Below are 20,955 nucleotides of genomic sequence, written 5' to 3'. Positions count from 1 at the left end.
AGAGTACACAGTGGACAAATGCCATACATATGCACCCACTGTGGGGAGGGTTTTACACAGGCACATAGTTTGAAACATCACCAGCGAATACACACTGGAGAGAAACCCTACCTCTGCAACGAGTGTGGGGAGAGTTTCAGACACGATGCAACGTACAGGAGACACAAGCGCAAACACGAGCTACCACTCTCTGAAAAGAAAGCCTATCCTTGCTCAGTATGTGGGAAGACTTTTACCCGCTCCGATGGAGTGATGAGGCATTTGAGGAGGTTCCATTACGGAGAGCGAGCTCTCCAGTGCTCCTGCTGCGACAAACGTTTCTTTCAACAGGACACACTAACCACACACATGAGAATTCACACTGGAGAGAAACCGTACAGTTGCTCTGACTGTGGGAGAAGTTTCTCACAAGATGGCGACCGAAAGAAACACCAGAAGAGGCACCACACTGGAGAGGGCACTTCACCTCTGACCCTCCATGTGGACGGCACAGGGACGCGCACACACACACTATAACAGAGACATACACACTAACAGACAGTAACAGGCAGACTCAAGACACAAAAACAGGCCAGTGGGTAAACCAGGTTGCAATGAAGTTATTCTGACAGCTTTGGCTTTATTTTTTGTGTTTGTGTGTGATAACATGTATTTCTCTCTCTCGTTTAAGTTCATTGGCAAGGCTAATTTTAGCCCAACTTCTCACTGTTTGTAAGATGCTTACTGCTCATTGCAGCTACTTAAGTGATCATCACCCACTCCATTACTCTATTACCCCTCTATTCATCCCCCCACTCCATTACTGTTACCCCTCTATTCATCCCCCCACTCCGTTACTCTGTTACCCCTCTATTCATCCCCACTCCATTACTGTTACCCCTCTATTCATCCCCCCACTCCATTACTCTGTTACCCCATTCACCCCCCCACTCCGTTACTGTTACCCCTCTATTCATCCCCCCCACTCCGTTACTGTTACCCCTCTATTCATCCCCCCACTCCATTACTCTGTTACCCCTATTCACCCCCCCCACTCCGTTACTGTTACCCCTCTATTCATCCCCCCACTCCGTTACTCTGTTACCCCTATTCACCCCCCCCACTCCGTTACTGTTACCCCTCTATTCATCCCCCCACTCCGTTACTGTTACCCCTCTATTCATCCCCCCACTCCGTTACTCTGTTACCCCTATTCATCCCCCCACTCCGTTACTGTTACCCCTCTATTCATCCCCCCACTCCGTTACTCTGTTACCCCTATTCATCCCCCCACTCCGTTACTCTGTTACCCCTATTCATCCCCCCACTCCGTTACTCTGTTACCCCTCTAATCATCCCCCATTCCGTTACTCTGTTACCCCTATTCATCCCCCCACTCCGTTACTCGGTTATCTCTATATTCATCCCCCCACTCCATTACTCCTCTATTCATCCCCCCACTCCGTTACTCCTCTATTCATCCCCCCACTCTGTTACGGTTACTCCTCTATTCATCCCCCCACTCCGTTACTCCTCTATTCATCCCCCCACTCCGTTACTCCTCTATTCATCCCCCCACTCCATTACTCCTCTATTCATCCCCCCACTCCATTACTCCTCTATTCATCCCCCCACTCCATTACTCCTCTATTCATCCCCCTACTCCGTTACTCCTCTATTCATCCCCCCACTCCGTTACTCCTCTATTCATCCCCCCACTCCGTTACTCCTCTATTCATCCCCCTACTCGGTTACTCCTCTATTTATCCCCCCACTCCATTACTCGGTTACTCCTCTATTCATCCCCCCACTCCGTTACTCCTCTATTCATCCCCCTACTCGGTTACTCCTCTATTTATCCCCCCACTCGGTTACTCCTCTATTCATCCCCCCACTCCGTTACTCCTCTATTTATCCCCCCACTCCGTTACTCGGTTACTCCTCTATTCATCCCCCCACTCCATTACTCCTCTATTCATCCCCCCACTCCATTACTCCTCTATTCATCCCCCTACTCCGTTACTCCTCTATTCATCCCCCCACTCCGTTACTCCTCTATTCATCCCCCCACTCCGTTACTCCTCTATTCATCCCCCTACTCGGTTACTCCTCTATTTATCCCCCCACTCCGTTACTCCGTTACTCCTCTATTCATCCCCCTACTCGGTTACTCCTCTATTTATCCCCCCACTCCGTTACTCGGTTACTCCTCTATTTATCCCCCCACTCCATTACTCCTCTATTCATCCCCCTACTCGGTTACTCCTCTATTTATCCCCCCACTCCGTTACTCCGTTACTCCTCTATTCATCCCCCTACTCCGTTACCCTTCTTTGTCCACCTCTCTGCCACCTTTCTATTCGCCCTTTCTTCATTGGTCTCCCCATTCTCCTTCTCTCTACCCAAATTAATCCACAAAAACATATTGTTTTTGTGGATTCAATTCTATATCCCAGCCCTCTGTACCAATCCAGCCCTCTGTCCCAATCCAGCCCTCTGTCCCAGCCCTCTGTCCCAATCCAGCCCTCTGTCCCAGCCCTGCCTCAACCCAGTCCTCTGTTCCAGCCCTCTGTCCCAGCCCTGCCCCAATCCAGCCCTCTGTCCCAGCCCTGCCTCAACCCAGCTGTGCCTCAACCTAGCCCTCTGTCCCAGCCCTCTGTCCCAGCCCTGCCTCAACCCAGCCCTGCCCCAACCCAGCCCATAGTCCCAGCCCTGCCTCAACCAAGCCGTGCCTCAACCCAGCCCTCTGTCCCAGCCCCGCCACAACCCAGCCCTCTGTCCCAGCACTGCCTCAATACAACCCTCTGACCCAGCCCTGCCTCAACACAACCCTCTGACCCAGCCCTGCCTCAACACAACCCTCTGACCCAGCCCTGCCTCAACACAACCCTCTGGCCCAGCCTCTATTCTACTTCAGCCCTCCTCCAGTACTCCCTGGATCCTGAGTGAGCCTCCACTCCCCCCTTCCCCTCATGGCAGGTATCATGGACCCTGAGGATACAATTGTAACAGAACCCAAGGATGAGGATATCTAACCTGAGGATAGAATCGGAACAGAACTGGAGGATAGAATTCTAATGGAACCTGAGGATAGAATCGGAACAGAACTGGAGGATAGAATTCTAATGGAACCTGAGGATAGAATCGGAACAGAACTGGAGGATAGAATTCTATTGGAACCTGAGGATAGAATCAGAACAGAACTGGAGGATAGAATTCTAATGGTACCTGAGGATAGAATCAGAACAGAACTGGAGGATAGTGTTAATTTATCCAGAAGGTTCTGATGCTGAGGAGCCAGATGGGATTCTCTTTGAGCCAGAGGAGCAACAAGAGGGAGATGAGGATGATGAGGAGGATAACATCTTTGCCACATGGATGGGCCGCTACAAGAAAGCAGCAGAACAGGAGGACAAGGATAAAGAGGTGGAGAAAAGAGGCAGTGATAGAGGAGAGGAAGAACAGCTTCGAACGACAAGCTCCACCACGGGCAGACCGGCGGCAATCACTACCCTGTCCAGTGAGTCTGTGTACATGTGAGGTGCTGTTGTAGAGGAATCTGCTTTGTCTTTGGGAGTTGTATACACAGACCAGTAGGAGTGAGTTTTGAGGGGGAGGGTCAGAGCTAGGACTGCTGGGTTTGACCGCTGACACTCAAGATAAGTCAGTCACTCCGCCAGGCTCCCCTACCACACACCAACCCACCACAGGGATCTTTAGCTCCTAGCCTGAACCCCAAAGTACAGGTAGATAGCTGTTTCTTCTTTCTCACGCTCAGTGTTATAGGAATTTCCAGGAGAACAAACAGGAGAGCAGTCGTAGGGTAAAGTCAATCAAAAATCTTTCCGGTTTATTACAAGTTGCAACAGGGAGACACCACCTAGCACAGAAGCAGAGGAAATGTCTAACTGGCCTCTTGGAGACAGACCCTTTTATATCCCTATCAGACAGCAACGCGTTCTGGAAACAGCAGCTAGACATTTGATGGAAGTCAAGACAAAAAGGCAGTGACTGTCAGCCAGAGAAATAAAAGTTGTTACATTGCTTTATTGTGCCTTAGCTACAGCCAGGGGACAGGGACTAATGGGATTATAATAGGCAGGAGCATACGTCATTTACATACGCCACGTCCCCCGCCAGGCCAAACTCGCTGCAATGCATCTCATCCATGAATGATCCTGGCTGCCCGATACCAGCCAATACTGAGCGACGATCCTCCATGATTCCATCTGCCATTCCAGATTAAAATGCAAACGCGGTTCCGCAGGCGGAACGTCATGTCTCCGGTACGCTGGCGGTGTGATGGTCAGGTGGGGGTCTTTCTGAGAACACTACTTTAGTCTCATTCTGTTCAATTAACACTTTGTTAAAAGTAAATCTGTGTGTTTGTGTTGCAGAGCGACGCTGATTGTGTGGGTCTCATCTGCCATGATGACCTGCACAGAGGAGGGAGTGTTTCTCTCTCACACACTCTTTCTCTCTCTCTGAAGTGTATATAGGAGTGGCTGTGGGGGAAGCAGGTGTGTTGTGTGCAGGTGGTGCTCTTGCCAGAACCACTCTACTGGAGCTCCACTTGGGTTAAAGTACCCTGAGAACTACGTAGAACAGCCTAGAACTGGACAGAACCACTTAGAACTGGACCCAACCTCTCACAACTGCATATAGTTGGAAAGAACTGCCTAGACAGAACTACACCTACCTGGAAGAACTACCCAGAACTGACGAGAACCGGTGAAGAACTGCCTAGTGTTGTAATGAACCTTGCAGAACTGCCTAGTGTTGTAATGAACCTTGCAGAACTGCCTAGCGTTGTAATGAACCTTGCAGAACTGCTTAGATACCAACATCACTTATTTTTATTTGACCTTTATTTAACTAGGCAAGTCCGTTGAGAACAAATTCTTATTTTCAATGACGGCCTAAGAACAGTGGCCTAGGAACACTAACTGCCTGTTCTGAATCTAGAGTGCTGTGCTGAGAGAGAGACCTCTGTATTCCCCCAAATCCCAATAATCCAGTATCTTTTAATATTGTTTGTGTGATAGTGTATGAGTGAAATGTATGGATGTTTTTCCAAAGGTTTTACTTATAAGAATCGATTCAACATGTTTATTTCAAGATGTTGTTTGTTTAGTCAAATAAGGGCATTTACATTTTTACATTGTATCCCATCTACGTCTTTGTTTTCCTCTAGTCATCCCCTAGTCATTGAATAAAACACTTGGTTGTTCTAATTGTAAAATGTATACTAAGTTGTATCATCTTTATTACTGTACTACTTTGAGGTTTCCACAACAAATATAAGGCTCTGCTGCCCCCTTTTGTTATTGTGGTACTGCAGTTAACCCCAGCCCGTCCCGTCTCCGTGGTTACACAGTGGCGGAAGTTATCGCAATCCACCTGTTGCACTTCGAACAGGAAAAATAGCTCGACAAATCAATATTTGGCGTTCTTAAAAACTAAGCCAATCGAAGCAACGGGAAAGTTCTAGAACTACTAGCTACATTCTATCCGTGTCAACTTTAATGGACAAACTAAAGAAAGTTTTGAGTGGCCAAGATGGCAACAATGATGACGGCGACATATTGCAAGTAGGTACGTTTTCTAGCTAGCTAACGTTAGCTAATATGTTGTTTACCCTAAATAATATCTAGCTATGTTTGGCTTTCTCGCTAAGCCTTTTTCAACACATGCTTTATCTACGTTACGAGTACAGTTGCTTAGCAATAACATAGTAACGTTAGCTAGAAACACTAGGCTAGCTAGGTGAATGATGTCCATGGTTTCTAGCTATGTTGTTTATAAATGGTGCGGTGTTGAAACAGGCGGCGAACCAAGCCTCCACCCTGGGCTGGGGCACGCGCATGAAGGGCTTTATCGCATGTTTCGTGCTCGGGGTCTTGTGTTCCATTCTGGTGAGTCGTCATCTCTCTCTCCCATCATTTCAGCATTGCTCGGACTGTCAATTATATGTGTCAGTGTCAGTTGTGTTTCCCAAACCTCTCTCAGTAAGCCAGAACACATCGATATGTTTTTATTACAGAAAGTATTGGGGTTGATCTCGGAGATATTCAAATCTGTGCATTGAGGTCTAGACACTAAGGGCAAGTTGATAGTGTCGACAGTAGAATAGGAGTCATTTGGGACCAATTGATAGTGTCTACAGTAGAATAGGGGCCGATGCTAAGTTGTTCATTCTCTCACCTGGTGGCAGGGGACATGCTTGCTGTGGATTCCAAGGGTCGGTCTGATTCTGTTTGCCGTGCTGTACACACTTGGCAATGTTGCCTCTCTGTGCAGGTGAGTAGAGCGTTGTTGAGTATTAGTGGGTGTATGTGTGGCTTATGTGGGCATTTACAAAACAGTTAGGCCTATTTTTAGATTTTTAAGGTATCCCCGGGACCCTCCCCAGATCAAAGCTGACATTGTCCTTGTCCAGTTTAACACCTAAGGTGCACATGATACAGCAATCACATTTCTAGTGCAGTTACTACAATAATGTAAGTTTAGTCAAATCATGTGTGTATTCTCAGCACTATGTTCCTGATGGGACCCCTTAATCAGCTGAAGAGGATGTGTGCCAAAGAAAGAGCACTGGCCACAGCTATCATGCTGGTGAGACCACACGACACGACACACACCCATGTTTGTTTTACTATCCTCGTGTGGACCAAAACATGTATTCCCTTTCAAAATACTATTTTCCATAACCCTAACTCCTAATTCTAACTCCTAATTCTAACTCCTAATTCTAACTCCTAATTCTCACCCTAATTGTAACCCCTAAGCCTAAAATATATTTGTTTCTTGTGGGGACCAACAAACTATCCCCACGTGTCAAAATGTTCCTTGTTTTACTATGCTTGTGAGGACTTTTGGTCCCCCCCAGGATAGTAAAACGACGACAAAACAGTTTTTCTGTTCATTAATTACATGCTACTTGTCTCTCCTCACAGACCTGTCTGGTGCTAACTATGTGTTCTGCTTTCTGGGTGAGTATAACACACACATGATACATATCCTGCACCTGTTGTGTTATCAAATCCCTGCAGGCCTTTTTAGCTAGTCTGTTACTCATTTAAACTTTGTCTTACATTGTTCTACCTCAAAGTATATCTGAGTGCTTCTCTCTCTCTCTACAGTGGAAGAATAATGGTCTAGCCTTACTCTTCTGTATTCTACAGTTTCTGGCCTTCGCTTGGTGAGTGGCTCACACACACACACACGTGCTTGTGTAATCTCCTTCCTTTAGTGTGTGTTTGTGGTATTACATCCCTGCAGTCTGAGTGACACACACACACACGCCCAGAGTTGTTCTGTGCTGAGGGCTTTTTGGCAGGCAGCTCAATGCCAGGTCCTTATTTGTAACTGAAAACAGAGTAATTATGGCCATAGCTTTTAGCCTGGCTAATCACACACGACTAATGCAGCTAGCTTTGTTCTCTCAAGCACCTCCTTCACAAAGACAGGAGATTCATACACACACACACACTCTCTGTCTCGCTCTCTCTCTCTCTCTCGCTCTCTCTTGCCCACATACATACACACACAGGAGTACACACAGATGTGCAATTAGTTTACATACATACATAAACACCATTAAAATAACTTCCACTGTAACACAACAAACACTCATGCGAGAGTCTGTTTTCACAGACTCTCTGCCACTGGCACACTTCAGATAAAGACCTTATACAGCCCTTTGCTGTGTGTGATGTATGACGCTGACTTATACTATACTTCTGTGTTTCAGGTATGGCCTGTCCTACATTCCATTCGCAAGGTGAGTGTTGGGTTACAGTAACTGCTGGTCCTCCTCTGTCTGTAGCCTTAACTGCTGGTCCACCTCTGTCTGTAGCCTTAACTGCCTGTCCACCTCTGTCTGTAGCCTTAACTGCCTGTCCACCTCTGTCTGTAGCCTTAACTGCCTGTCCACCTCTGTCTGTAGCCTTAACTGCCTGTCCACCTCTGTCTGTAGCCTTAACTGCCTGTCCACCTCTGTCTGTAGCCTTAACTGCCTGTCCACCTCTGTCTGTAGCCTTAACTGCCTGTCCACCTCTGTCTGTAGCCTTAACTGCCTGTCCACCTCTGTCTGTAGCCTTAACTGCCCGTCCACCTCTGTCTGTAGCCTTAACTGCCTGTCCACCTCTGTCTGTAGCCTTAACTGCCTGTCCACCTCTGTCTGTAGCCTTAACTGCCTGTCCACCTCTGTCTGTAGCCTTAACTGCCTGTCCACCTCTGTCTGTAGCCTTAACTGCCTGTCCACCTCTGTCTGTAGCCTTAACTGCCCGTCCACCTCTGTCTGTAGCCTTAACTGCCTGTCCACCTCTGTCTGTAGCCTTAACTGCCTGTCCACCTCTGTCTGTAGCCTTAACTGCCCGTCCACCTCTGTCTGTAGCCTTAACTGCCCGTCCACCTCTGTCTGTAGCCTTAACTGCCCTATTCACAGTATTACATCATCCCATCCCATTCAGTGATGGTTCAGTCCTAAAGCAAATTCTTTGAAGTTTTTGAAACTTGACTTTGGAGTGTTTATTCTTTTACTAATTATTATTGTTTGTTTGTTCACAGGGATGCCGTGATAAAGGCCTTCTCTGTCTGTCTGAAGTGAGGCTGCAAACCTCCCTTTCACTCTCCCTCTGAGGGGTTATGATGTGTGTGTGTGTTTGGGGGTTGGCTAAAGCCCTCAACTCTCTGGCAAACACACAGACGCCACACAGGTGTGCTGGAATGGTGCCCACTGAGTAAACACTCGTCAGCGAATGCTTTCCAGAGCAGAAGTGTACCTGAGGTATGATGTTGTGTAGAGGAATCTGTTTGTGAGGGATGCCTTATCTTATCTGTGTGTGTGGTGTGGTTTCTGTCCCTTTAAGGTTGGTGTATATGTGAATTGTGTGTGTTTTTCTACACTGTGAGTCCAGCTCCTCTTAATTTACTGTGGAGGAAGGGTCAATGCACCACCTCTGTCATTTCTATAACTGTAAATCAAACCAGACCAAAACTATTCAGATCTATATTTAGGTGCCAACATGGTGTGTCTTCACTAGTTAGTTGTACTGTAGGTGTTTATTTACATGTGTTCACAATGGACAGCTGACTACTGATCCTTTCACCGGCTCAGGTCTGGAAATCTGTACAGTCGGATGACTTTTTGCACCTAATCCCAAGTGCACTTACCAGGAGTCTGAATATAAGGGCCTGCTGTTAAACGTTCTTCTAGCTGGATAGATATACAGTTGAAGTTGGAAGTTTACATACACTTAAGTTGGAGTCATTAAGACTTGTTTTTCAACCTCTCCACAAATTTTTTGTTAACAAACTATAGTTTTGGCAAGTCGGTTAGGACATCTACTTTGTGCGTGACACAAGTCATTTTTCCAGAAATTGTTTATTTCACTTATAATTCACTATGTCACAATTAAGGTGGGTCAGACGTTTAAATACACTATGTTGACTGTACCTTTAAACAGCTTGGAAAATTCCAGAAAATTATGTCATGGCTTTAGAAGCTTCTGATAGGCTAATTGACATAATTTGTGTCAATTGGAGGTGTACCTGTGGATGTATTTCAATGCCTACCTACCTGCTGCTTTGTTTGACATCATGGGAAAATCAAATGAAATCAGACAAGACCTTAGAAAATAAATTGTAGACCTCCACAAGTCTGGTTCATCCTTGGGAGCCATTTCCAAATGCCTGTAGGTACCTCCATCTGTACAAACAATAGTACGCAAGTATAAACACCATGGGACCACGCAGCCGTCACACCGCTCAGGAAGGAGATGCGTTCTGTCTCCTAGAGATCAATGTACTTTGGTGCAAAAAGTGCAAATCAATCCCAGAACAACAGCAAAGGACCTTGTGAAGATGCTGGAGGAAACAGGTACAAAAGTATCTACAGTAAAACAAGTCCTATATCGACATAATCTGAAAGGCTGCTCAGCAAGGAGGAAGCCACTGCTCCAAAACCGTATAAAAAGCCAGACTACGGTTTGCAACTGCACATGGGGACAAAGACTGTACTTTTTGGAGAAATGTCCTCTGGTCTGATGAAACAAAAATATAATTGTTTGGCCATAATGACCATCATTATGTTTGAGGGAAAAGGGGGAGGCTTGCAAGCCGAAGAACACCATCCCAACCGTGAAGCACGGGGGTGGAAGCATGTTGTGGGGGTGCTTTGATGCAGGAGGGACTGGTGCACTTCACAAAATAGATGGCATCATGAGGGAGGAAAATTATGTGGATATATGTCTCAATACATCAGTCAGGAAGTTAAAGCTTGGTTGCAAATGGACAATGACCTCAAGCATACTTCCAAAGTTGTGGCAAACTGGCTTAAGGACAACAAGTTAAGGTATTGGAGTGGCCATCACAAAGCCCTGACCTCAATCCCATAGAAAATTTGTGGGCAGACCTGAAAAAGCATGTGTGAGCAAGGAGGCCTACAAACCTGACTCAGTTACACCAGCTCTATCAGGAGGAATGGGCCAACATTCACCCAACTTAATGTGGGAAGCTTGTGGAAGGCTACCCGAAACGTTTGGCCCAAATTTTAAAGGCAGTGCTACCAAATACTAATTGAGTGTATGTGAACTTATGACACACTGGGAATGTGATGAAAGAAATAAAAGCTGAAATAAATAATTCTCTCTACTATTATTCTGACATTTCACATTCTTAAAATAAAGTGGTGATCCTAACTGACACAAGACAGGGAATTTTTAGGATTGATTGTCAGGAATTGTAAAAACTGAGTTTAAATGTATTCGGCTAAGGTGTATGTAAACTTCTGACATCAACTGTACATGCAGAAAAAAAGAAGGGAAGAACTGCTTCAAGTGCTCATGAATCTTTCACCTTTTATATAAAACGTCTGTTATTTTTATTTCAACTCCGTTTCCTGTAAACATGTTTAACTGCTGTTTTAACTGTCATGGTTAGTAGTACCATAATTTTGTGTTAGATTTTTTCCACAGGTATTTTGGCTTTCATTTCAGTTTTTTTTATAATTTCTGGGGGAATCGTTTTTTGTTGTTTTTCAATCATGTTTCCTGTAAACACTACTCTTTAACTGTTTTAACTCTCATGGTTTGTACTATAGCCGTTTTCTGGGCGGAATTAAAATATCAATGCTGGCTTCAGCATGCCCTAGTCACGACCATTAAAAAACCCTCTCACTGGGGCTGTGACTTATGTTAACTTGCAAAAAAAATCACTGCTTTTTAAAATATGTATACTGTACTACTGTAACTCTCCTGAGTGACCTCTGTTTCATAAAACCCTCCCTATAGATGGTTGTTTCATCTGCATAAAAACATGTATGATGCTATTAAACACTTGTTTAATAGAATAACATATGTTCTATATTCAGGATACATTGTTTTAGGACCATGGTTAGTTCGTCTACTTGTCTAATATGAGCGCAGGTTTGGAAGAAATACTTTTTAAATCACGATTGTTTTTTTGTACCATCTGGAAATGCAACACTAATGTTTTAAAGTGTAACGATAATTTAGCGATGTGGGCCAATAATGTATGACTGAATCATGTTTCATGTGTTCTTGTCCTGTTTGTGTGAGTTTGTGTGACACCATTTTACAACATAAATAAACATTTTCAAACTATATTATGGAGTGTTTTAATGTGCACGAGTGAGAGTTGTACCACCTGTTTTGCCTTCCTTGGCTTTGTATTTTCTGATGGAGTCTCACCGGGGTCACTGCCACACACACACACGCATTCCTTGTACAAAAGGTCTGAGGTGTGTATCGTGGGATTATGATTTGGTGCGTTTACCTGTGCTCTGCTTCCCACCTTTTGATATTTGCCTCGCGCTCAGTCAATGACGCTCCTTTATGCGTTGTAAATCAGTAAAGCCCCTAATCTCCGCTCGCCGCCCGCCGCTGATTAAAAAAAAATATCTCTCCAAACACACACCGCTGCAGCTGCGAGCTCACAAGGCCGTTCGGTCACACCGCCAGCTCGCGGGGATCGGGTGTCGCTGTAGGAGCCCTTCTGGACACTGACCGTTCCGTGTGCTCTCTGTTCTTCCCTCCTCGGGTGTGGAACGGAGCTTCCACTGTGCACAAACTAGTTGAAGCAACACCAGTTCGAGCTTCGTTCTACCTGAAAAATATGATTCTGAGATAATTGGCTTTAAAGTTCCGAACCCTTATGGGTTTGAATGGTGTCAGAAATATATAGTATTATTTTGAACTTAACATGTCATTGGGGTATTTAGACTATTGTATATGTAGAGACCATTGAACCGAACAAGGCAATTTCAACTACATGTTGAAAAAAAATGCAGATACAACCGTATAGTACCAAACTAGATGTTTTTAGACAACACACAGTAGGCTACATTAGTGTAGTCCAAATGGACAGGTCTCTGAGCCCAGTAGGTCGTCAGACCAAGAGTGGAGGGAAATGTTCTGGGAAGCATTTTACGTTTTCAGTCGTTCATACTTTAACAACATAGTTTCCGTTGTCTATACTTAAGAGCAGGAACTTGAATTATTATCCGAAAAAATAGCCGTACAAAATGACCTAGACTATATTTAATTTTCTTCAGAAGCTTTTCTGTCGTTTTGGAAGAGAGGGAGGCTTGTTCAATCCGTGCGCTAAAAGCATCTGATTCCACTCCTTGCCAAGAGCACCGGTAGTTAGACCATTAACCGTAGTCACCGATAATGATTTATATAATAAGGCTACAGGCCCACGACAGCAACGTTTGTCTTTTTGTGTAATTGTGATCATTTCGAACGGAAAAGCCAGTCAACTTGTCTTCTGGCCCCCTGCGTCATGGTCCTTCGCTGTCCATGGTGCTGAAAGTGTGCCCCTGAAAAGTCATCATGTTGACAAAAGTGGTAAAATAGGCGTACGGTATTTCAATGCAAGTTGAGAGAGAGAGAGACTAGTATTATGGCCTGAAGACTTAAAGGGGCTATCCTTAGCCAAGTTGAGAGAGAGAGAGAGACTGGTATTATGGCCTGAAGACTTAAAGGGGCTATCCTTAGCCAAGTTGAGAGAGAGAGACTGGTATTATGGCCTGAAGACAAAGGGGCTATCCTTAGCCAAGTTGAGAGAGAGAGAGACTGGTATTATGGCCTGAAGACTTAAAGGGGCTATCCTTAGCCAAGTTGAGAGAGAGAGAGACTGGTATTATGGCCTGAAGACTTAAAGGGGCTATCCTTAGCCAAGTTGAGAGAGAGAGAGAGAGACTGGTATTATGGCCTGAAGACTTAAAGGGGCTATCCTTAGCCAAGTTGAAACCATAACAAAGCCACATCCTGCCTCTGTTTTGGTAAAAAGCTGAGGGATGTGCCTGGGAAATATAACCACTCTCAAATTCATAGACCAAGCTATGGATGCAAGGACTGATCATCCAATATATACAAATTGTAGCTTCAAGCATGGTTTCAGGCTATAGGCTACAGTGTTTGTTTACATTTACAATGTTTACAAGCTTAAAGTTTGGGTTATGTTGAGGTTTTACAGTTGAACCAAGCTTATGAGGCATTTACACGTTATGTTCTTCAAGAATCAATGGGGTATGTAACATTCACTATAAGTCCAAAATTAGATGTAGCAACTGCAGATTGACCCTTTAAAGTCTAGGCTAGCTCATCAAAGAAACTCTCTCTCCCTCCCTCTTCCTCTCTCTCACTCCCTCTTCCTCTCTCTTGCTCTTTCTCTCTCCCTCTGACAAATGACGCTCTGTAAATGGTAAATTAGTGAGAGTTGATCACATGACCGGCCGGCCGAACCTGTCTTGTGCTCGGCACCAGTGTCGCATTGATTTTCAACTGCAGTTCAGAATCCTCATGGCTAAAACACCCACATGGGAATTCATTTGTTCTGTTTCAATTTAACCGAATTTAACGACGTTTTTTTCCCCATCACCTGCTGAGTGAGATATTTGTAAGATATTTGTTTTACCTAATTTTAAACATTCTTTGGAGAAAACATCAGTCTTATTTGAGAGGTAGCCTTTAACCTCGTTGAGGTCCCCAAATGAAGGTTGAGGGTTTAGCTGAAGGCAGGGCTGGGGGTAACCCCTGCCCTGGTCCTGCCAGCCAGTGCTGTATCTCGCGACTGCTAAGCGTGGTGGAGAGCGAGTTGCAAGCGGGGCGCGAGAAGGGGGACCCCACCGAGAAGCAGCTGAAGGTGACGCTCGAGGAAGCGGAACTGTGGCGGAAGTTTAAGGAAGTCACCAATGAGATGATAGTCACCAAGAGCGGCAGGTGAGCTTGAGTTAATTATAATTTTGTAAAATTCATTATTTAACTTTTCAGTTAAGAAAAATTCAAATTCTCAATGACGGCCTACACCAAACCCGGACGACGCTGGGCCAATTGTGCGCCGCCCGACTCCCAATCACGGCCGGTTGTGATACAGCCTGGATTCGAACTAGGGTGTCTGTAGTGAAGCCTCCAGCACTGTAATACAGTGCCTTAGACCGCTGTGCCACTAGGGAGCCCCAAATAGTGAGATAGACGAGCATTTTTTAATAGTAAAATATATTTTATTGATCCTCAACCGCAAGAGGATATTTATTGGGGAGAGGAGATTCGCAGACAAACATACAGACAATACCAAATGCAAGTTTCAAGAGTTTGGTCATATCCACCCATTGCTAAATTAATTTTATGAACACATGCAGCAGAATTCAAACCTATATTTCTCTGTCACACATATCACTCTAAAACGTCTAACACTTCTGTTATATTAGAGGGCTTTGAATCAATTACCCAATTAAGAGACCATTCGATTTCAATTGATAATTAAATTTTCAATTACGCACTTCTTCCAAAACGCATCTTGATCGAATCTTTTAGTTCAGCCCTTTTTTCAACTTCAGCTTTCTATTCCTATAGAATCATTACGGTTTCATAAGAATTAGATCCAAGCGAAAACTATTAATTACATAGGTCTATCTGTAATTTAAGACCAAGTGCTATTGATTAATATTAGTTATTTAGGAATAGGCAGAACATTTTTTTCTTATACTTATTAGAGCTGAAAAGTGTAATAGCCTATATTTTTTATAAAAGGGTAGCGTAATACATTTTAACAACCAGAAATATTAAGTTTGAGAAAGTTCAGGCCAAATATTTTAAGCCAGAAAATATTTTAAGAAAATGAGATTCATAAAAATGTGTTTTGAAAATATCAGTGACATATTCCTTTATCATGATCCCATGATAAAGGAATATAAGCCCAAGGCTTATGCACAGTTATTCAAATTGATTCTGTTTAATTGTATAGTCTCCTGTCTTTCATGTCATTAATTAATATTTTATATGTTTATAGTCTATTTGATTCGTCTACAAAACATTAGTTTAGAACACTTTGTTCCAAAAACCCGACTGCAAACCTCGACAAGCTGGTTATTACTGGCTAAATGTGTCGTCACATTCTTAAATTAAGAAAACATGTCAGTTTAAAAAAAATCTGCGTTCTAAACTTAGTATTGCCCGTAGTGTATCGAACGGTTTAATAGATTTCTCTGGCGCATGGCTACTTTTGTGCTGACCCTCTCATGCTCTGAGGGGCGGCTTGACCGGTCCAGCGCGTGTTGTAGTGGCAGGTCAGCTCACCTGGTGGGTGTCTGTCCATTTACACGTTGGCCACTTCAGAACGTTTTTATTTGGGGAAAACAAAAATTAATTTAATAAAAGTAAAAAGAGTCACAAAAAAAGTCAAAAAAAGTGAGTTTAGAGTTGGTGTGTGTGTGTGTGTGTGTGTGTGTGTGTGTGTGTGTGTGTGTGTGTGTGTGTGTGTGTGTGTGTGTGTGTGTGTGTGTGTGTGTGTGTGTGTGTGTGTGTGTGTGTGTGTGTGTGTGTGTGTGTGTACTGCGTGCCTGTGTACATGTATTAATCTGTGCGTTCCTACTGTGGTGTTCCAGGAGGATGTTTCCGGTGCTGAAAGTGAGTGTATCGGGTCTGGACCCCAACGCCATGTACTCCTTCCTGCTGGACTTCCAGCCAGCTGACAGCCACCGCTGGAAGTACGTTAACGGGGAGTGGGTTACAGCCGGTAAACCGGAGCCTGCCGGTAATGGTTGTGTGTACATCCATCCCGACTCACCCAACTTCGGAGCCCACTGGATGAAGGCACCTGTCTCCTTCAGCAAGGTCAAACTCACCAACAAGCTCAACGGAGGTGGACAGGTAGAGCATACACACACACAGTCAGTCTATAGACTCTAGCTGAGTTTCTGGCCAAAACTCACCAGTACATCCCCAGCTGCACTAGATACCTCACTAACTTCATGATGTTGTATTTGATTTATTTCATATTTCTTCAGGCAAATTCTAAAGTTCTACTAAAATAAAAATATATAAATAGAAAGAAAAATAATGTTCCCGTCCTTCCTCCTCTAGCAGTAGACCGCTAACCACTCTCCAATTTTCCTTTCTCAGGTGGTCTTCCTTGTGTGCAGCGGGTGAATTAAAGGCCAGCTAGGCCACATTTACACAGGCAGTCCAATTCTGATCTTTTTTTTGTAATTGGTCTTTTGTCCAATCAGATCAGCTCTTCTGCCAATAACTGGGAAACATTTCTGAATGTGGCTACCTGTGTAAACGCAGCTCTATATCCCCAGTGGAGGGGCCCTTCTGTCATGGATCTTTTCATAATCCTGCTCTTTCCTCTAATCTGTTTGTTCCCCTGAAAAGCAAAACATCAAGTGTGCACTTATACAATTAGTGCCCTGCTTAGGGCCCCTCTCCTTGCCCACTTCACCCCGTGGCCCCTGTCTCCACGGGAACCAGATAAACAGCTCTTAATTGGCTCTCGGAGGTTTAATGCACTTCCTGCTGAGAGCTGCCCACTCCAGGAGGCCCTCCAGGGGCCACACAGACATACGTGCATGCACACGCACACACTTAGCGCTGTGATCGGCCAATTTCTTTTCATGGTATTTACATGAACCCATAACCCAAACAAACAAACACAGACACGCATACACACGCACACGCACACGCACACACACACACACACACACACACACACACACACACACACACACACACACACACACACACACACACACACACACACACACACACCTCTGACTGGCAGGTAATGTGGTGTTGGCATTGGGTCCGGTAAAGAAGAGCCGAGGCATAATTAAATAATTGCAGTGGTTAGTTGTACATTATGGTAATTACCTGTGTTTTTTTTACTATGCAAAATTGATTTTCCATCAGTCCTTCAGATGTTTTATAGAGAGATGGAGGAAAAAACAGCATATTTAAAAGCCCACACACACTCCAACTAGAGCAAGTACACACACACACATGCAAACAAAAACAACCCACACACAGACAGAGAGAGAGAGACAGACACAGACAGACAGACAGACAGACAGACAGACAGACACACAGACAGAGACAGAGAGAGACCGACAGAGAAGGAGAGAGAGAGAGAGAGCTCTGGGCAGCTGGTTGGTGTGAGAGGTGAAGCTAAGCTCCCAATTAGAATAAAAAACAGTTTGTTTTGTCCTCTCTCTGAAGGCTGTAATTGGTTAATTGGTGGAGTGAGGGATTGAGAGAGAACGAGAGACTAGATTTTACGCTAGAACAGACAGTACTGAAGTAATATTGTAAGGACTGTAGTCTATTTGTTCCTGCACACCTCTCCCTCAAACTGTCATAATGTAGGCCTGCCCAGGTTTATGAGTTGTACCTACTCTCTTTCATTCTCTTCCTCTCCATTCTCTTCTTTCATTGTTTCCTTCTTGCTCTATTTCTCTCTTCTCTTCTCTTCTCTTCTCTTCTCTTTTCTCTTCTCTTCTCTTCTCCTCTCCTCTCTTCCCCATCCCTCTCTCCTTCCAGATCATGTTGAACTCTCTCCATAAGTATGAACCTCAGCTCCACATTGTGAGAGTGGGCGGAAGCCACCGAATGGTCACTAACGTCTCTTTCAGCGACACACAGTTCATCGCTGTCACTGCCTACCAGAATGAAGAGGTGACTGGTCTCTCTCACACACACACACACACACACACACACACACACACACACACACACACACACACACACACACACACACACACACACACACACACACACACACAAATAGACATGCACACACGCACACAAGCAAGCGCATTCACACAGATGCACACACAAACACTGTCTACTTGAAAGATTGAGTCACTACTGGTAACTAATATCAACTGTAATTGAATCAGCATCACCATCCAGAGTTCACGATTAAACTTCTTGATTAAGCCAGAGCGCCTAAAAATGTGTATATGTTACAGTCAGTAACATTGTTTATTTCCCTCTGAAGATCACCGCTCTGAAGATCAAATACAACCCGTTCGCTAAGGCTTTCCTGGATGCCAAAGAGAGGTAAGGCCTCATCTGTACCTGCTAGGGTCTCCTACCAGGATATCGCTATGATATTACTGCATGTTAGCATTAGCTTGTCCCATTATGATATCACTGAGGGCTAGCGTTAGCTCCTGAAACGGTAAGCGATTAGCGGGTCGTTATTAGCTGTTTAAAGCCTAGTTCACCGTCTCTATGTGAGGCTTGTTGAAGAGACAGTGTGAAGTGTGTGAGAGAAACTGGAGCTCCTAACACACACACACACACACACACACACACACACACACACACACACACACACACACACACACACACACACACACACACACACACACACACACACACACACACACACACACACACTACCTTAGCTGTTTACACATATTTGCTAACACAATTAGCATGGTTAGCACAGGTCTCACACTAGTCACTGTAATGCTGTATCTCTTGCTTCTTTGAATCGCACCAGTTCACAGAGTGAACTCATATAGGTTATCATTGAATGATTGTATTTGCAGGAACCACCCGAACAGTCCATTGGAGTCCCCATTTGACAGCCATATGGGAATTCAACACTGTGAGTGGGCCTTTAGGACTAATTTGATTCAAATTGAATGATTTGAATCTACTAAATAACAATAATCCACTTTTAAACCGTGTGTGTTTCTTCTTCCCATAGGTGGCTGGTTTCTGTCTAACCCAGACTCGCTGTGTTCAGGTGGGGGTCCTAGCTTCCCCTATAGCGGGGGTCTGCCTCTCGCCCCCCCTCATGGGTACAAGCACTACCCCCCCAGGCCAGCTCCCTACCCCCCCTCCTACCTGCCGCACCGCACGCACCCTTCTGGTGAGACACACCGCCATCTTTCCATCTCTCTCTTCCAAATCCTCTTTTAACTTTAGTTGAAAATGTAAGCTATCACACCAGCCTGACCTCTTCCCTCTTCCCTTGTCCCTGTCGTTCTCCGCTCCTCTGTCTCACTCTCCTCGTCACCCTCATCTCCAACCCTCCCTCCAGTCTCTCTGTCTGAGGGGCTACAGGTGTTGTCTGGGGGTCCTGATGGCTGGTCTAGTGTCTCCTCCCCCGGCCCCTCCTCCTCAGCCCTACCCATGACCACACCCTCCTCACCCCCGTCCACCAATAGCAGCAGGTACGACACGAAAACCTAGATATAGAATAAGTAGAATAAGACATGATATAGCTCTTTAGAATCTACTGAGTTTTTGTTTATAAAGCAAGGTGTGTGTCCTCAGTCAGTACCCTTGTTTGTGGACGGTCGGGCGTACAGACGGGAGTCCTGCCTCTTCTCCCTGCGCCCAGCTTCATGGACCAATCAACAGCGAGAGCCACCCACAGCCACCCAATCACGTCCGGCTGGGCGGGCCCGGTTGGCCACCTGTCTCCAGCCATTCCTTCTAACAAACTATATGATTGGTCGATGCCCACATGGGCATGATCAGTACTGCCCTGCGACCCGGCCCTGGAAGCCCTTTAATGAACACATCTTAGATAATAGGTGTTCCTCTGCCCAGGCGTTGCCAGATGTTACATCTTCTGGAAAGGTATTTTAAGTATCAGCTAACCACATCATATTTCATAGCAACCTGATGCCCAGTCGATGACGTGGCACAGAACCACTGGTTGATGAATGCAACGTCTGAGCAGGGGAAGGCGACCAACGTGTGTGTGCATGTGATGCCATACAAATGTGTTAGTGTGTGTGCACCTCAAAAAACGAAGGCCCAGATTCAATCAGATCAAGCGTTAACTGGCAATAGCAGACACCTGCATAGCGGATGTTTTGGCTTTGCTGGAGGTGGAACTGCGTTGGAGCTGTCAAATCGGCGAGCAGCTGCTCTTGCGATCATTGTCACGAAGCCACACTGTCCCGCTGGCGTTAGAAGTTCAGAAGGAGAAAGTGGAGGCTGTATAGAAATAATGACCCTCACATTGAAAAACATTCAACCAAATAGTTTCTATCATCATAATGGAGGTGTAGATCACATCTCACATTCCACTGTTCTGACTTAGAAACAAGGCTGCATGGGATTTCTGTTCATGCCACTCCGTGCAGCCAATGGCAATGTCCACTTTAGGTATAATGCCAGGAGCCGCTTGTGGATTTGACAGCTTCTAACGCAGTCCTACCTCCGGCACCTCCGAAACGACCGCTGTGCGGATGTTGGACAAAGTGGATCTGATTGAATCAAGCCCTAAATGTCTCTGCCTGCTTTCAAATGACTTATCATTCTATGTTTGTGGTTCAGCCCTGACAGACTAACTCTGGGCCCTGACAGACTAACTCTGGGCCCTGACAGACTAACTCTGGGCCCTGGTAATAATATATGTCAAACTGCCAATATGCAGGAGTCAGAATAAATATCTATGTGAAACTACAGTACAGAAAAATATGTATTATGTCTCTGTCTTCATTCTGTCAGCTTTATGATAATGTTTCTGTCTGATAAATGCTGTTCATTGTAAAACGCTGAAAATAAACATTGGCCAATCAAATCTTTCTGGTATGTGTGTTTTCTGGGTGTGTGTAATAACATAATGACTGCTGGTGTTGCGTAGGCACTCTGGGCACTCTGTTAACACAAATTCAGCACTGGTATGTGTGTTTTCTGG

At 45.0% G+C, this 20,955-nt stretch overlaps 4 protein-coding genes across 4 annotated transcripts in view; all 4 read left to right on the top strand.

Moving 5' to 3' along the window:
* Positions 1-747, top strand: part of LOC118936562 (gastrula zinc finger protein XlCGF8.2DB-like) — a 2,194-nt gene extending 1,447 nt beyond the window's left edge. Inside the window, exon 2 of the mRNA XM_036951366.1 lies at positions 1-747. This exon is cut by the window's left edge and continues 745 nt beyond it. Within this exon, the coding sequence (XP_036807261.1) occupies positions 1-516 (516 nt within the window). The 3' untranslated portion in view covers positions 517-747.
* Positions 647-5,224, top strand: LOC118941062 (proline-rich extensin-like protein EPR1). The gene is made up of 3 exons (XM_036951411.1): positions 647-677; positions 746-3,499; positions 4,470-5,224. The coding sequence occupies exons 1-2, from the start codon at positions 647-649 to the stop codon at positions 2,785-2,787; spliced, it is 2,073 nt and encodes a 690-aa protein (XP_036807306.1). The 3' UTR covers positions 2,788-3,499; positions 4,470-5,224.
* Positions 5,225-5,436: 212 nt separating this feature from the next.
* LOC110512633 (vesicle transport protein SFT2B-like) lies at positions 5,437-9,555 on the top strand. Its single transcript, XM_036951376.1, has 8 exons — positions 5,437-5,570; positions 5,805-5,894; positions 6,194-6,279; positions 6,513-6,594; positions 6,936-6,971; positions 7,122-7,180; positions 7,733-7,762; positions 8,551-9,555. The coding sequence occupies exons 1-8, from the start codon at positions 5,505-5,507 to the stop codon at positions 8,588-8,590; spliced, it is 489 nt and encodes a 162-aa protein (XP_036807271.1). The 5' UTR covers positions 5,437-5,504; the 3' UTR covers positions 8,591-9,555.
* A 4,201-nt stretch (positions 9,556-13,756) lies between these two features.
* Positions 13,757-20,832, top strand: LOC118941032 (T-box transcription factor TBX19-like). Its single transcript, XM_036951352.1, has 8 exons — positions 13,757-14,228; positions 15,893-16,157; positions 17,826-17,960; positions 18,286-18,347; positions 18,845-18,903; positions 19,006-19,170; positions 19,342-19,474; positions 19,578-20,832. The coding sequence occupies exons 1-8, from the start codon at positions 13,999-14,001 to the stop codon at positions 19,741-19,743; spliced, it is 1,215 nt and encodes a 404-aa protein (XP_036807247.1). The 5' UTR covers positions 13,757-13,998; the 3' UTR covers positions 19,744-20,832.
* The last annotated feature ends 123 nt before the right edge of the window (positions 20,833-20,955 follow it).

Source organism: Oncorhynchus mykiss, chromosome 18 (assembly GCF_013265735.2).
Source record: "Oncorhynchus mykiss isolate Arlee chromosome 18, USDA_OmykA_1.1, whole genome shotgun sequence".
Lineage (NCBI taxonomy): Eukaryota > Metazoa > Chordata > Actinopteri > Salmoniformes > Salmonidae > Oncorhynchus > Oncorhynchus mykiss.
Note: the sequence above shows the minus strand (reverse complement) of the source record. Positions and strands in the feature narration are given on the sequence as shown.

Excerpts from the sequence above, each read along its gene's own strand:
- LOC118941032 (XM_036951352.1), top strand. The coding sequence starts at position 13,999 with ATGAAGGTTGAGGGTTTAGCTGAAGGCAGGGCTGGGGGTAACCCCTGC. Across the intron at positions 18,348-18,844 it reads TTCCTGGATGCCAAAGAGAG|GAACCACCCGAACAGTCCAT; the intron begins GTAAGGCCTCAT and ends TTGTATTTGCAG. Across the intron at positions 19,171-19,341 it reads GCACCGCACGCACCCTTCTG|TCTCTCTGTCTGAGGGGCTA; the intron begins GTGAGACACACC and ends CCCTCCCTCCAG.
- LOC110512633 (XM_036951376.1), top strand. The coding sequence starts at position 5,505 with ATGGACAAACTAAAGAAAGTTTTGAGTGGCCAAGATGGCAACAATGAT. Across the intron at positions 5,571-5,804 it reads ATGACGGCGACATATTGCAA|GCGGCGAACCAAGCCTCCAC; the intron begins GTAGGTACGTTT and ends GTGTTGAAACAG. Across the intron at positions 6,595-6,935 it reads TGGCCACAGCTATCATGCTG|ACCTGTCTGGTGCTAACTAT; the intron begins GTGAGACCACAC and ends CTCTCCTCACAG.
- LOC118941062 (XM_036951411.1), top strand. The coding sequence starts at position 647 with ATGTATTTCTCTCTCTCGTTTAAGTTCATTG. Across the intron at positions 678-745 it reads TCTCTCGTTTAAGTTCATTG|TGATCATCACCCACTCCATT; the intron begins GCAAGGCTAATT and ends CAGCTACTTAAG.